The sequence below is a fragment of the Sceloporus undulatus genome, chromosome 5, assembly GCF_019175285.1.
Source record: "Sceloporus undulatus isolate JIND9_A2432 ecotype Alabama chromosome 5, SceUnd_v1.1, whole genome shotgun sequence".
NCBI lineage: Eukaryota > Metazoa > Chordata > Lepidosauria > Squamata > Phrynosomatidae > Sceloporus > Sceloporus undulatus.
In genome coordinates, this window is record NC_056526.1 from 29009292 (window position 1) to 29022978 (window position 13687).

At 37.3% G+C, this 13687-nt stretch overlaps 1 protein-coding gene across 4 annotated transcripts in view; it reads left to right on the top strand.

Moving 5' to 3' along the window:
• The window catches only part of WASHC4 (WASH complex subunit 4), a 57162-nt gene extending 45400 nt beyond the window's left edge, over nt 1–11762 (top strand). For 3 of the 4 annotated variants that reach the window (XM_042468064.1, XM_042468065.1, XM_042468067.1), the window contains 7 exons: nt 2143–2290; nt 2813–2909; nt 5061–5114; nt 6575–6771; nt 8272–8371; nt 9645–9720; nt 10313–11762. In XM_042468064.1, the coding sequence (XP_042323998.1) occupies nt 2143–2290; nt 2813–2909; nt 5061–5114; nt 6575–6771; nt 8272–8371; nt 9645–9712 (664 nt within the window). In that variant the 3' untranslated portion in view covers nt 9713–9720; nt 10313–11762. The remainder of the gene's footprint in view (nt 1–2142; nt 2291–2812; nt 2910–5060; nt 5115–6574; nt 6772–8271; nt 8372–9644; nt 9721–10312) is intronic. The other variant, XM_042468066.1, reaches the window with a different exon arrangement.
• Nucleotides 11763–13687: the final 1925 nt, after the last annotated feature.

Consider the following 13687-nt stretch of genomic DNA (forward strand, 5'->3'; position numbering starts at 1 on the left):
AGGAGCTTCTTTATCAGAGGTTTTGTTAACTGAGGTATGTCTGTATCTAGCTGGCAACTGTGGGAAGAAGGATGCTGAACTAGATATAAACTGTTACAGTCTGCCCTCCCCATATGTGGGGGATCCGTTCCGGACCCCTCCCCCCGCATATGGGGAAAAGAGCTTATGCTCAAGCCCCATAGGAAATAATGGGGTGCGTACTTGCGGTGGCACAAGGGGTGTGTGGCTTGAGTACGCGCCCCATTATTTCTGTCTGGGCTTGCCTTCCGCGTGAGCCGACTGTACTATGCTTTTCTCAATGTAAAAACCATAATCCATTTTTTATTGGTAAAATCCATCAAAGTAAGGACAGACTATTTAGGATGCAAGAGATTTACAATGGGCCCTCAGTATCTGTTGGGGTTTGGTTCCAGGACCACCACCCCCATGGATACAAAAATCGGTGGATGCTCAAGTCTCATTAAATAAAATGGTGTAGTAAAATGGCATCCCATATATAAAATGGCAAAATCAAGGTTTGCTTTCTGGAATTTATATCTTTTTGGAATATTGCCAATCCATGGATGGTTAAAGATTCTGTGGATATGAAGGGCTGACTGCATTACTAAATACCATACTTGATACTTATTTGTGTGTTTTTTTACATACTTTTTATTGAAAATTGTTTTGAATAACTTTTATAAAATGTACCTATATACTCCACTTATATGTTCACAACACAGATTACAAAAACTAAATGCAACAAGTTATTGATACTTATTTGTATCTTAAAGGGAACTCATAGCAATAATATGACAGGAGAGGGTTTTTTTTAAACCTTCCCCACCATCTATTTTAAATTTTGTATTAATACCCCTGCCCCAGAGCCTCATCACTTAAAAATGTGGAGAGAGCTACAACACTGGAGAAAGTAAAGAACCTTCTGAGTCTACTTTAAAGTAAAAATAAAATATAATCATTAATCTTCTGTACTGTTTTACTCGCAGTGACTCATTCCCTAACTAGCTGCTTACAGAAATGATTCTTGAATGCTCAGTTGTTGGGCCACCTTTGTCTCATAGAATTTGACTTATGTGGTAATTCGGAAATATTGCCTTTCTTAAGAGGATCACTCCCTTCCTCTCTTCTTTCTTCTAGTTCATATTAGCAATCTTAATTTGAACACAATTCAATCTGGGACCACATACATGTGCCATCTTTGGGGGGGGGGGCACAACTCTCACAATAGAAAAAGATAGCAACTTTATTTTTAAACTAAAAAGGGCCCTCGTGCCCAGCAGGTGGAATGGTGTGGTGGACAGTTTGACTATATATCCCATCCAGGATCTTTTTAAGATGAGGGGAGCTTTTTTCAAAACTGAAAGTGACTGAAGAAATATTACTGTTAAAAAGATTGTCACAACTGTGAGGCAATTTGAACACTCTAGAGGTAGGCTGAACATTTTTGTCAAAACATTTTAAGGAAATCACACACTGTTCAAAGCCTATTCAGAAGCATTTCTCAAACAAATCTTAAGTTTCTGCTTTAGTTCATTTATGATAAATGGGCTGCTTCAGTGCTTTGTATGTTACAGAAAATCCTCTATTATTTAATGGGTTCTGTGATTGCACTCTGATATATTTTAATCCTCCTTATGGAAGCTGGAGCTAGCAGTAGGTTTTTTAAAAAAACAAAACAAAAAACTAATACTGGAGTTGCATTGCTGTTTGGGTGCTAAGGCCTATTAATGAAGAAAATAACTTTGGCATTCTGATTCCCAAAAATATTAACATGGAAATATGTCCTATTTATTTCTGCCCAATTAGAAAAAACAGACTATACATAGCTCATGTTTTATGCATTCTAATAATGCCCTGCTTACATGCATTTCTTTCTAAAAATAACTTACTAAATTGTGTGTGTTTTTTTAAATGTCCCCTCTGGAACCAAACATTTAAATGAGAGGCAGACTGATTTAGAGTAGTTATGGTAGATTAAAACAACTCTTTGGAGTAATGCTTAAGATCATTGTAGGACAATGAGTTGACACTTTTCTTTACTTCTTTGCAATACTGTATTACTTCCTGAAGAATAAATAACCTTAACATATAGTCTAAGCAAAACATTTTCCTTCCATACTTCAGTTATTCTTTGCTTTGCAGGCAACTGGACTCTGTACTAAGTGATCTCACACGCAACTCAGCAGAAGGCACAGAGTACTTCAAAATGCTTGTGGATGTGTTTGCTCCTGAATTTCGGAGTCTGAAGAACATGCATCTGCGCAACTTTTATATAATTGTTCCCCCACTGGTTAGTTTTTCCTAATGTGATGTGCAGAAAATACATGTGTTGAGACAGAATTTTGAAAGAATATTATACTGAAAGTTTATTTAGCCTCTGTATGAATCCTCTAGCTGGAAGTTGATCATCTATATAGAGATGTTGTATTTACAAATTTATAGAGTAGTGGAATAGCTCAGTTTGAGAACATTCATTTTTTAAAAATTTGAATTCCTAGGTTCATCCCCTACCATCTCTTGTGAAAGGATTTCAGGTAGCACATCTGGAACATATGACTAGATCTAGGTAACTGGCTAGATGAACTATTGGCTTGAAATTGATATTGAGATAGATAAGTCATTCTCTAAAAGTAAAGAAAATAGAGGCTTTTTAAATACACCACCACCAACAACATTCTAGATAACTTCATAAGTGATACATCTAAGCAGTATGACCCATAGGGCACGTCAGAGTTTGACTTTAATATTTCAATTTTACCAAAGTGCATGAAGCTTGTATTATTTGGACCAACTATATGTCTCTTGTTTTTAGGCTCTCAACTTTATTGAACATTCAATCAGCTGCAAGGAAAAACTGAATAAAAAGAACAAAGCTGGTGCAGCCTTCACTGATGATGGTTTTGCTATGGGTGAGAGCAAGGACAACCCCCCCTTACTATACAATTCTTTTTTTAAAGTCATGGATAGAGGTTGTGCTGTCTCACATTTTGTTCTCTCTCCCTTTGTCTTTCCCTCCTCCCCAAAGGGACAGAAAAGAAAGGAACTAGTAGCACTTTTAAGATAGAATGTGGATCCCAGAAAAATACTATAAAATAGAAACTTATTTAAAACAGGCATTTATAACAAGCATCCAACATTTCAGCTTCTGTCTTCCTCAGTGAGGTTTACTGACCACTGATTTATTACTGGATGAACAGTGTCCAGTCATAAACAGCCTGGATGCCATTTATCTCTCTTATTCCAGCAAACATCACTCAGAAAGGTGGAAGATGAAACATTTGATACAGTTTACGAATGCCTGTTTCTAATAATGTTATTGCAGACATAGAGCAGGAACTATCAGACTGCACAGATGAATTTCAGCTCAGGTTTTATCATGGAGAAAGCTCTGTATTCTCTGTCCTTTAAAATATCCCTGATCACAGTTAAGAAAATGCTGCTAACTCACAGCTTGGGTTGTCTGAACTTACAATACCATGGTTGTTCAAATAGATTGATGTATAAAACATCTTCATATAACAAACTATCTAATTTTCTGCTACATGTATACAATGGCTTTCCTCTAACCTGGTGTCCTTCAGACCATATTGGCCAAGTTTATGTGGTCTTTTGTGTTTCCTTTCTGTGGATGGGGATATATATTGAGTGTTTCCAGTATGTTGATCAACGTTTTGTTTCCCTTATTTGTTGGCATATTTTAGTTAACACTAGAGTTGATTCTGTCCGTATGGATTTTAGCTATTCATTTGGGATATCATTTGTTCCTCGTGATTTGTTTGGAATGAATAAGTTGTTGGGCTCACAAAATTCCATCAGTCACTCACCTGCTTCATTTCTTTTGCTTAGTTTTTGATTCTTTGCTGCCTACTTTAGCATTTCAGTCACCTATGATTAGTTCGAAGTCCTGTGTTGGTGTGTTGTCAGTTTCTTCCTAGACTCCTTCATAGACTTTCTCAATTTCTTCTTCTTCTGCCTCTGTGGTTTGCACACATATTTGGATTATGGTAATATTTATTGGCTTTCCTTGAAGCCTTATTGACATGATTCCATCTCACTTTGTATTGTATCCTTTTACTGTTTTTGCTATATCTCTCCTTAGTATGAAAGTCAATCCATTTCTATGTGTCTTTTCATTTCCCAGGTAGAACACTGTATAGTTACCTCAGTCAAAATGACCCATTCCTGTTTGTTTTAGGTCACTCATTCCTAATATTGCTATGTTTATGTGTTCCATTTTGTTTTTTTACTATGCCTAGCTTCCCTGGCTCATACTTCTCACATTCCATGTTTCTATATGTATCATGCTGTTTTGGACAAGCTTTGCTTTGTTTAACATGTCTGCCATATGACTTCCCATTCTATGCCCTCGATTCACCCTGCTGTGATTGCCTACTGTTGCTCCTTTCTATCTCTGTGTTTGTGTATTAATCAGTCCTTAAAAAAACCATTCCTGTACATTTTTGATGTATTGAATAAAAACGAAGAAGTAAAGCCTCCCCCCCCTTTTATAGAGAAGTTCTCTCAAACTTTTACATAGGCAAATTCAGGGACGTGAGCTAGGAGTTAGGAAGGGGGGGGGGTCCAGACTAAGTGCCACCAGTTATATTGGGCTTGGGTGCGGCAGCACAGCAGCACACACCATTACTTTTTTCTAATGGAAGGGGGGGTCCGGACCCAAGACCCCCCCCCCCGGCTACATCCCTGAATACCTTATCCTAAGATTCCTCACTAAAATTATTGAGAAAGACTCATCACTTTGTTGGAGGAGTTGTCTCAAGGAAGGTTCACATTTAAATACATCTATAGTTACTGGAAGCCCATCCTTAACATTTCTGATATCACATACCAATATACTGGGTTTTGCCTAGATTTACTACTATTATCAGTTTTTATGGAGGGCAATGTAAATCTAAAATGCAAAGAATTACTGTATGTACTCATGTATAAGTCTAAAAAATTAGGTTAAAAATTTTGTAAGCTTTATGGCATTGTTTTCCTTTGTGTTGGCCTTTACATCCTTCATTACATTTCCCTAAGTTTTACCCTTGATTTATCTACAGGTCATATCTTGGCCAGAAAATGTGCCCTTGACTTATACATGAGGTCAACTTATAGTTGAGTATATGTGGTAATCTGTTCCCTTTTAGTTAATGCAAGGCTAGAAATAGCCCAGAATTGGAAATGAGGACAATGGACTGTAGATAAATGGTGGAATCGTTTATGGAATACTTTATTAATGGAAAAATTCACAATGAAAATGAACACACTAAAGATATAAAATAAATCATTTGAGTAAAAATGGTTCCCACTCCTAAATTATGTCAACAATCTATCTCAAACAACATTACAATCATAAGAATATTACAATCTTTGGAATATATACTTTATGTGAGTTAGAAACTCTTTAGTCCAAAATGGTTTTCATCACTACTCAACAATGTTTTAAATGTTTACATCTTTCCATACTCAGATGTTTGGTAAAACATTCAGTTGTAGTACAGTCGGACTGTCTTATACATGGATTTTTTATACACAGATTCAAGCATCCACGGTTTGAAAATGTTCAAAAAACGTATAAATTTCAAATATCAAACCTTGATTTTCCATTTTTTATAAGGGACACCATTTTGGTATGTCACTATATTTAATGGGACTTGAGCATTCACAAATTTTGTTATCCACGGGGGATCTTAGAACCAAACCCCAGCGTATAACAAGGGTAAACTGTAATTAGTTTTCACTAGTCACGCCCCCCCTGCCCCCTGTTATCAACCTTAGTGCTTTTTTAGAGTAAATTTTAAAAAATCCTTAAGATTCAAGCATTTCAAATAAGAAAGGACCAGTAATACCAACAACCCAAGGACTACAAAACAGTAAGCAAAACAACCCATCTGAAAGGAACCAGACTGAAGCAGGCTCTTATATAACCTGTACTTGGTGACTTTTATTATTGGACAGTTTCATCATTTGATAGCATATCAGTAAATTTAAATGTCTTGACATTTTAAATTACAACTTCATGAGGAGGGTAGAGAAGTGGCCTTTCATAATGTAGTTTTCTCAACATCTACTAGTTGGTTTTGCTACAGCTATTTCACAGATACAGTAGGGCTGTATTCCACATATGTTTGGGGAAAATGTTGCATGGATGCACTGTCTCCTAGCATGCTGTAGCAAACATGTCTACCTAAAACATAGAAATGGGAGACTTGAATGGTCTTTGGCAGCTTGTCATTTAGTTCCTTACTGTGCTGTTTTAAATTGTCACTCTACTCTGCTTTCCATGCATAAAAATGCAAAAAATGATTGTGAGCATTTTGTGGACAGAGATCCAGCTCTACTAGGGGGGAAAATGTAAAATCTGACAAACACCTCCAAAGGCAACGTTAGAAGCCAAAATGCAAATGCATACAACTTTATGGATGTAGAGTGAAATTAGAGTTAATGTTGACCTGGTGGAATAGCATATGATGTGAGAAGTTGATATACTAATGATGAAAGGTTGGTTTGAAGTATATGTGCAGAATATGTTCTTTTAACTGCTTGTGGGGATGTATCTGTCTGAAATCTGCAGGTGTAGCTTACATTCTGAAGCTTTTGAACCAGTATCAAGAGTTTGATTCCCTTCACTGGTTCCAGTCGGTACGAGAGAAGTATGTGAGAGAAATAAGAGCATTAGCAAAGCAACAGAATGTACAGTCAGCTAGCCAAGATGAAAAGTTGCTACAGACTATGAACCTTACTCACAGGCGACTTGAAGTTTGTTTGCAGGTATGGTTTCCAGTGAGCTGCATGGTTTCGCCATTTATTAAAATTACTGTTGTCAGTCATTTATTCAAATTATTAAGTGAACAGGCTTATAGAAGGCATATTAAGTTCTTAAATACTGTTATTAAAAGTTAAAATCTTATCAAGGGTACAACATGTTAATAGGATGGCAGTTTTGATATACAAATTTGTCTTCAGTTTCTTTGCATAATCCATGTTTGTTCAACATGAAGGGAAATAAAAGCCCAATTCATGGAACTGCATTCTAAAAAAAACTGTACGTAGGGAGGGAAGAGTTAGTCCCTGCTCACCATATATACTGCTTTTCCACCATTAAAGATAATAGCACTTAGCAATAATACTTGCATTTCTGTACCACTTTATAGTTCTAAGCACCCTCTAAGCAGTTTACAATGTGTTTGCCAATTCCCTGGAACAAACTGGGTATTCATTTTACCAACCTATGAAAGGATGGAAAGCTGAGTCAACCTGGAACCCTGCTGGATCAAACTCACAATGTGTTGCTTGCAGTACCTGCATTTAATCACTGCGCCGGCATGATTTTGGTTTAGGGCTTGAGTTGTAGTTTTCAATCGCTTGAACATCTTTAAGGAAAAAAAAAATCTCAAGCCTTCATAAATTATTACCAGAAGCCAAGCCAAGATTACTAAAGAAACTGATTTAGCCAGCTTTTTCTTGGGGGCATTCTTATGTTCTCAGGGGTTATTCTACCATTGTTCAATTGATTTTAAGCAATGACAAATCTATTTAAGAGTCTGCATATAAACTACAGTCATCTCTCCATATTTGCGGCTTTGATATTTGCTGATTTGATTACTCACGGATTTCATTAATATGTTCTCTCTAGGAATGTCTAGGTCCTCCAGTGCAACTCTGTGGTCAATTTTAACTAAAAGTTGCACTGAAAGACCATTTGTAGCTACTCCAGTGCCATTCTATGGTTAGTGTATGTTGGACATTGACCACAGAGTTGCACTGGAGGACCTAGAGATTCCTAGAGAGGTGTCCTCTCAGGTAAAAACAGTGTTTTTGTTATTTGAGGTTTTTCCATATTCACGGGGGTCTTGTTCCCCTAACCCTAGCGAATATGGAGGGACAACTGTATATATAGCAGTTGTAGTTGTGTGCCTTCAAGGTTTTTTTTTTTTTTACTTATGCTGACCTTAACCTATCACAGAGCTTTCTAGGGCTGAAAGCACATAACTTGCCCAAAGTTACCCCATGGATTTTTATGACTGAGAAGGGAATCGAACTCTAATTTCCAGAGTCATAGCCCAACACTCAAACCACTACACCACATTAGATCAGATTTGATATTAAGGCATGATATTTGAAGGTTTGTATATAAACTATATATACCAGTACTGTTATTTACTTGGGGTTTCTGGTATTTATGTACATGCGGTTGCTAATACTGCAGAGGTTTTTATTTTGTAACATATTAACATTTGCTGAATTTTTTTCTTTTCTTTTTTTCTTTAGGAGTTTGAACTACTTCATTTTTCACTAAGTAGTGCAAGGATCTTTTTCAGAGCAGACAAAACTTCAGCAGAAGAAAATCAAGAGAAAAAAGACCGAGAAGGTGAGCTGAAAGTCTTTCAGTTTCTAGGGAAGTATGCCACAAAGTAGGGCATTCTGTTTTTACATCCTTTCTTTTGTCATTAGTGTATAACTCCACATGAAAATTTAAGATAGTGTCATGATTGAGCTGTAACCAAGATTTTAGCTGGGCCAATTAGCGGTATTTAAAAAGCCCGAAAGATGGAAAAGTGTGGCAGATAGTGCATTTATTGACTAAGGATGTATATCATCCTTAACAGAGTTTCAGAATAGTATATTCCATTGAAAGGGATTTTATTCCAAATGATGGATTGCACTATGGAATAGAGATTACCCAACAGTATAAGTACTAAAGGGACTGTGCATTGAATGGTTCTCAATTTTTGATCCTCCAGATGTTTTGAACTTCGTCTTCCAGAAGTCCCAGTCAGGAAGTCTGTATTCTGCTCTGGTCAGGCCCCACCTAGAATATTGTGTCCAGTTCTGGGCGCCACAATTCAGAAAGGACATTGAGAAACTGGAGCGTGTCCAAAGGAGGGCGACAAAAATGGTGAAAGGTCTGGAAACCATGCCCTATGAGGAACGACTTAGGGAGCTGGGGATGTTTAGCCTGGAGAAAAGAAGGTTAAGAGGTGATATGATCGCCCTGTTTAAATATTTGAAGGGATGTCATATTGAAGAGGGAGCAAGCTTGTTTTCTGCTGCTCCAGAGAACAGGACCCGGAACAATGGATGCAAGCTGCAGGAAAAGAGATTCCACCTGAACATTAGGAGGAACTTCCTGACAGTAAGGGCTGTTCGACAATGGAATGCACTCCCTCGGAGGGTGATAGAGTCTCCTTCCTTGGAGGTCTTTAAACAGAGGCTGGATGGCCATCTGTCAGGGATGCTTTGATTTGGATTTCCTGCATGGCAGGGGGTTGGACTGGATGGCCCTAGTGGTCTCTTCCAACTCTATGATTCTATGATTCTATGAGTTGAAGTTCAAAACTTCTGGAGGACTAAAGATTGAGAACCACTGCTCTATACTGTTTTTGCTAGTACTGCTACCACTTTAAAAGACAAGGATGGTGCTGCTTACTAGTATCCCTGCAGTCACTTCACTTCCTGGAAGGCCCATGAGAAGTGGCTAGAAAAACCTCAGCCAATTTTATATTTTGTTCCAGGTTGCTGAGCTACTCTAGATGTTGGGAATGTAAATATTCCACTTTACGTATTCCTTCTGTAAGAGACCTTTGCTGTACAGCTCTGTTTTGTCTACATTCTTGTGAGACTCCTTGCCTTTTATTTTGCAGAAGAAAGTGGAAAAACAAGCAATGGAGACTTGTCCAATTCTACATCTGCAGAACCTGTTGTCAAATGAGAACCCTGGTATGACTTTGTTTTTATATAGCTAGAATTTGATTTATCTTTGTGGCATTAGGCTTAAAAATCTCCAATATTGGAAAAAATAATTGGCTGAATTTTTATCTTGATCAGTTAGTTCTGCACCCTGAAGAATTGGTGTAGTGAGGATCAACAATAAAAATACAAACTATATATTTTGAAACTAATTCCATATTTTTTCAAATATATTGGCATTCATGGCAAAACAAATTGCTTATTTGAAAGTGCCTTACTTATCATACCATGCTGGTATTTAGCACATGATCAGAGACAAAAACAAAAGTGCTGCATGAGAGGAAAAACTGAGTATTTGCAGAGTGGGTTTCAGGATAATTTGTACTCAACCAAAATTTGCTATCTGTAATGAAAGCTACCAGATAGTCAGCACAGCTTCACCAGCTTGAGTAAAGGTTTATGTAATCTATCTTCCCCAATTTGTAAAGATCACTACATGCCTGCCATCAATAATAGGAGCCTCTTAATATATTGTTAAATATTAGCATTGTGGAAATCATTTAAAAAGCAATGTTTTACTATTCCAAGCGTTTCCCTCACAATTTTCCTTTCTGTTCTATAGAAATCTAGAAAGTGATGGGACCAACTGACATGGAATTTTTCAACTTTTCAATTGGACAGCGAGCCAGAAGTGCTATGAAATACATAAATTCAACTCAAAATGTTGTAGTTTATTCTTTCTGTTCAAATGTCATTAAAATATACAGCTCACTTTATATGATTTAAGGTGGAAGAACATCTGTTTTATTTTGGTTAAAATGGCTTAAATTTAATTCTCTTACATTTCCTTTGATTTAAAGTTGACATCACATGCTTGGCATTGTTTTTGTTGCTTGTTTCCAACTGAAGTCCCTCTTTGAAAATTTGTTATAAATAGACCTTTGGAATCCAAAGAAACTGCCAAAGTAGCAAGTCAACCTTGGTCTTTCAGAGACCAGCACTGTAAAGACATGTAAATTTAAGGCACTTTTCAGCTGTAATAAAACATACATTTGTTTCCTTTTTGTCCTCTAACAGGAGAGAATCGTTCATTTAGGGCATCATATGTGCCTGAACTGTACAGTGCTAACCAAATTAGCATGGTGTTAGTGACATATTGTAAATGTCCATTCCTAGAGTTTTAACTCATTTAACGATACTGCTTCTGTGAGTATATACATATGTACAGTCACGTAGTTTTATTTGTGAATTTGTCAGTTCATGTATTCTGAACATCACAATGTAGTCACTGATAGAGGAACAGTTTGGGTTTACAGTATTAGAGTGGGTAGTGATATATTCCTACTTGTGCCACAGAATGGGGTCTCCAATAAAGCCTATACACTTTGAGACTTCAGATGTCAGGTTCTGCTACTTGTAAGTATGGTGGGTTAAATTGGGACGAGTGGAATTACAGCCATATGAAGCATGTGAAGAGCAAAAACCAGGAAAAGGGAATGATATGGAAGTAATCCTTCTTTTACCATCCTACCTTATGCTAACCTGTCTTTAACTATGAAGCAGTATCTATGACCATTTTTCATACTTTTTGTTTACAGATGTTAAAAATAAAGGGAGGCCTTTTTCTGAGATTCTTATATTTTTAGCTGATGAAGAACCCTTCTTTCCATGAAGTATATAACAGAACTTGAATCTCCAAACCATTCCCATAAGTAAGGTATTTTCAGAAGAATGCTGGGAGGTTCCACTGATTACTATATTCAAAAGAGGGGAAAGACCCATCACACTGAATTCAGATGATTATCAGAGAGTCATAAGTGGGCCAGAACAGCAAAACCATCAACATACTTTGTACACTTGTGTATTTGATTGTCTGGGGTACAGAGTTGAGGTCCTGTTGCATGTTTTCATTCAGTTAAGTTGATCAGTTTCATCCAATAGCTATGCTCAAATTCTCAGGAATGAAGGGGACCAAATATAACATGTCTTACTCATTTTACAAAAAGCTGTTACCTCAGTTTTTGTTCTGTTGAATATTCTGTACATAATAATAAATGAATCTTTGGAAAGTGGATTTACTTCAGTTTGTATGTAGTTGTTGCCTAAAGTTTTAGTTCTTATAAGAAGCTGTAGAACTGTATCTTTAGAGAGTAGGTAGTCAACTTTTAACAAAGGAGATGCCTCTATTCACTAATTAGCCTGCCTTCATTACAGATAAGTGGATTTATTGGTAAGCTTCATAAACCAAATGAAATGGTCACTTCCATTGTAAAGGATTTCCAATGTGATCTTCATTCAAAAATATATCCTGCTAAAGTGAAAAAATGAGTTAAAATGGATCCTGGAGAAGTGACAGCGAGCTGCCCTTTTGGGTGACTAGAAGTGATATGTCACTTCCAGTTGCCTTTTTGGGCACCCTTCAAAATATCCTATTAAAGATCCACAATGGCATTTTTATCTATTTTTTTTGTTTTTGTTTTTCATACCAAAATGACTTTTTGGAGGTAGTCTAAAGGTTTATCGCTATATGCTATGTTTATATGCTATCTTTCCCCCAAAAGATTTGGGAATTTACAGTATTAAAAAGTAAAATGTATACTTGCAGCTACAAATGTACAAAAAGGTAAGATGGAAATATGGTTACAGAATTTAAGACAGTGACCAAGATCCTGCATCATAAGAGACATAATTAAGCCACTTCTTCTGACTCCATGAAGTACACCTGGGAAGCGTCTATGTCCTCTCTACAGCCTGATGCAAGACAATGAAAGCATCCTCTGGATGTCCTAGAGAACAAAGTCATCATTGTGCATCTGACTGTAGGGACTTAACAACATGCTTCTCAGACATCCCGGTTTATGCCAGCAACTATATGGCTGTGTCACGGACGGGCAGCATGAAAAAATGATTTTACAGGAGATTTTGGTCATTATATTATTATTATTATTAACCTTTATTTATAAAGCGCTGTAAATTTACACAGCGCTGTACATACAATCTTTTAGTTAGACGGTTCCCTGCCCTCAGGCTTACAATCTAAGAAGACACGACACAAAAGGAGAAGGGAGTGGTAGTGGGGAATGGGATCAGGTCCAGCAGTTCTCCACCTCCGAGGCCTGGACCAAGGCAGATGGACTGGTTATATGAGGGAGATAGAGGATTCTGATGAACAAAACAGCCCAAAACGTGGGTTATGCAGACTTAAATTCGACTTACATTTGAATAACTAACTGGAAACCAGGCAATAATGTGAAAGAAAAAAAAACAGTACAGGATTTTTAAAAATAGCTCTTTCCATATAGAACAATTAAGCTCCCAAACCCCTGCTAGAATAGAAAGACATTCACCTGCCAACAAAAGAGCAGCAGCAGCAGGTGCACATTTACTTGAAACCCAGGACTGGGACTTCGCTGTGGCTCCATTCTTACGGAAGCTTGTAGCCAGTCTTGTGTTTCAAGTAAATGTGCTGAGAAAATGGGATCAAAAGATGTTCTCCACTTCACCCACTGGAAAGATCTTAAACTTTAGGCAGACTAATATGGGACAATGTGGTCCTAAAGGCAGCATGAGTACTTTGGAGTGGAGCTGTTGCAATAGGCAATTTATGTGTTCCCTGTAACCAACCCCCTAACAATTTGGCCATAGCGATGCAGATTAGCTGATGTTTCTGAAGAAGGGCAGCCCCACTTAGAAAATATCGTAGTAACAGAAACAGACTGCAGTTATAACATGCCGAGGGCGCGCTGTATAGTGTCTAGATCAAGGGAAGTAATAATGCCATTCTATTCTACTTTGGTCAGAACTCAACTGCAATATTGTGTCCAGTTCTGGGCACCACAATTCAAAGAGGATGTTGACAAGCTGGAGCGTGTCCAGAGGAAGGCTACCAAAATTGTGAAGGGTTTGGAAACCATGCCCTATGAGGTGAGACTTATGGAGCTGGGTATGTTTCGCCTGGAAAAGAGAAAGTTAAGAGGTTATATAATAGCCTTATTTA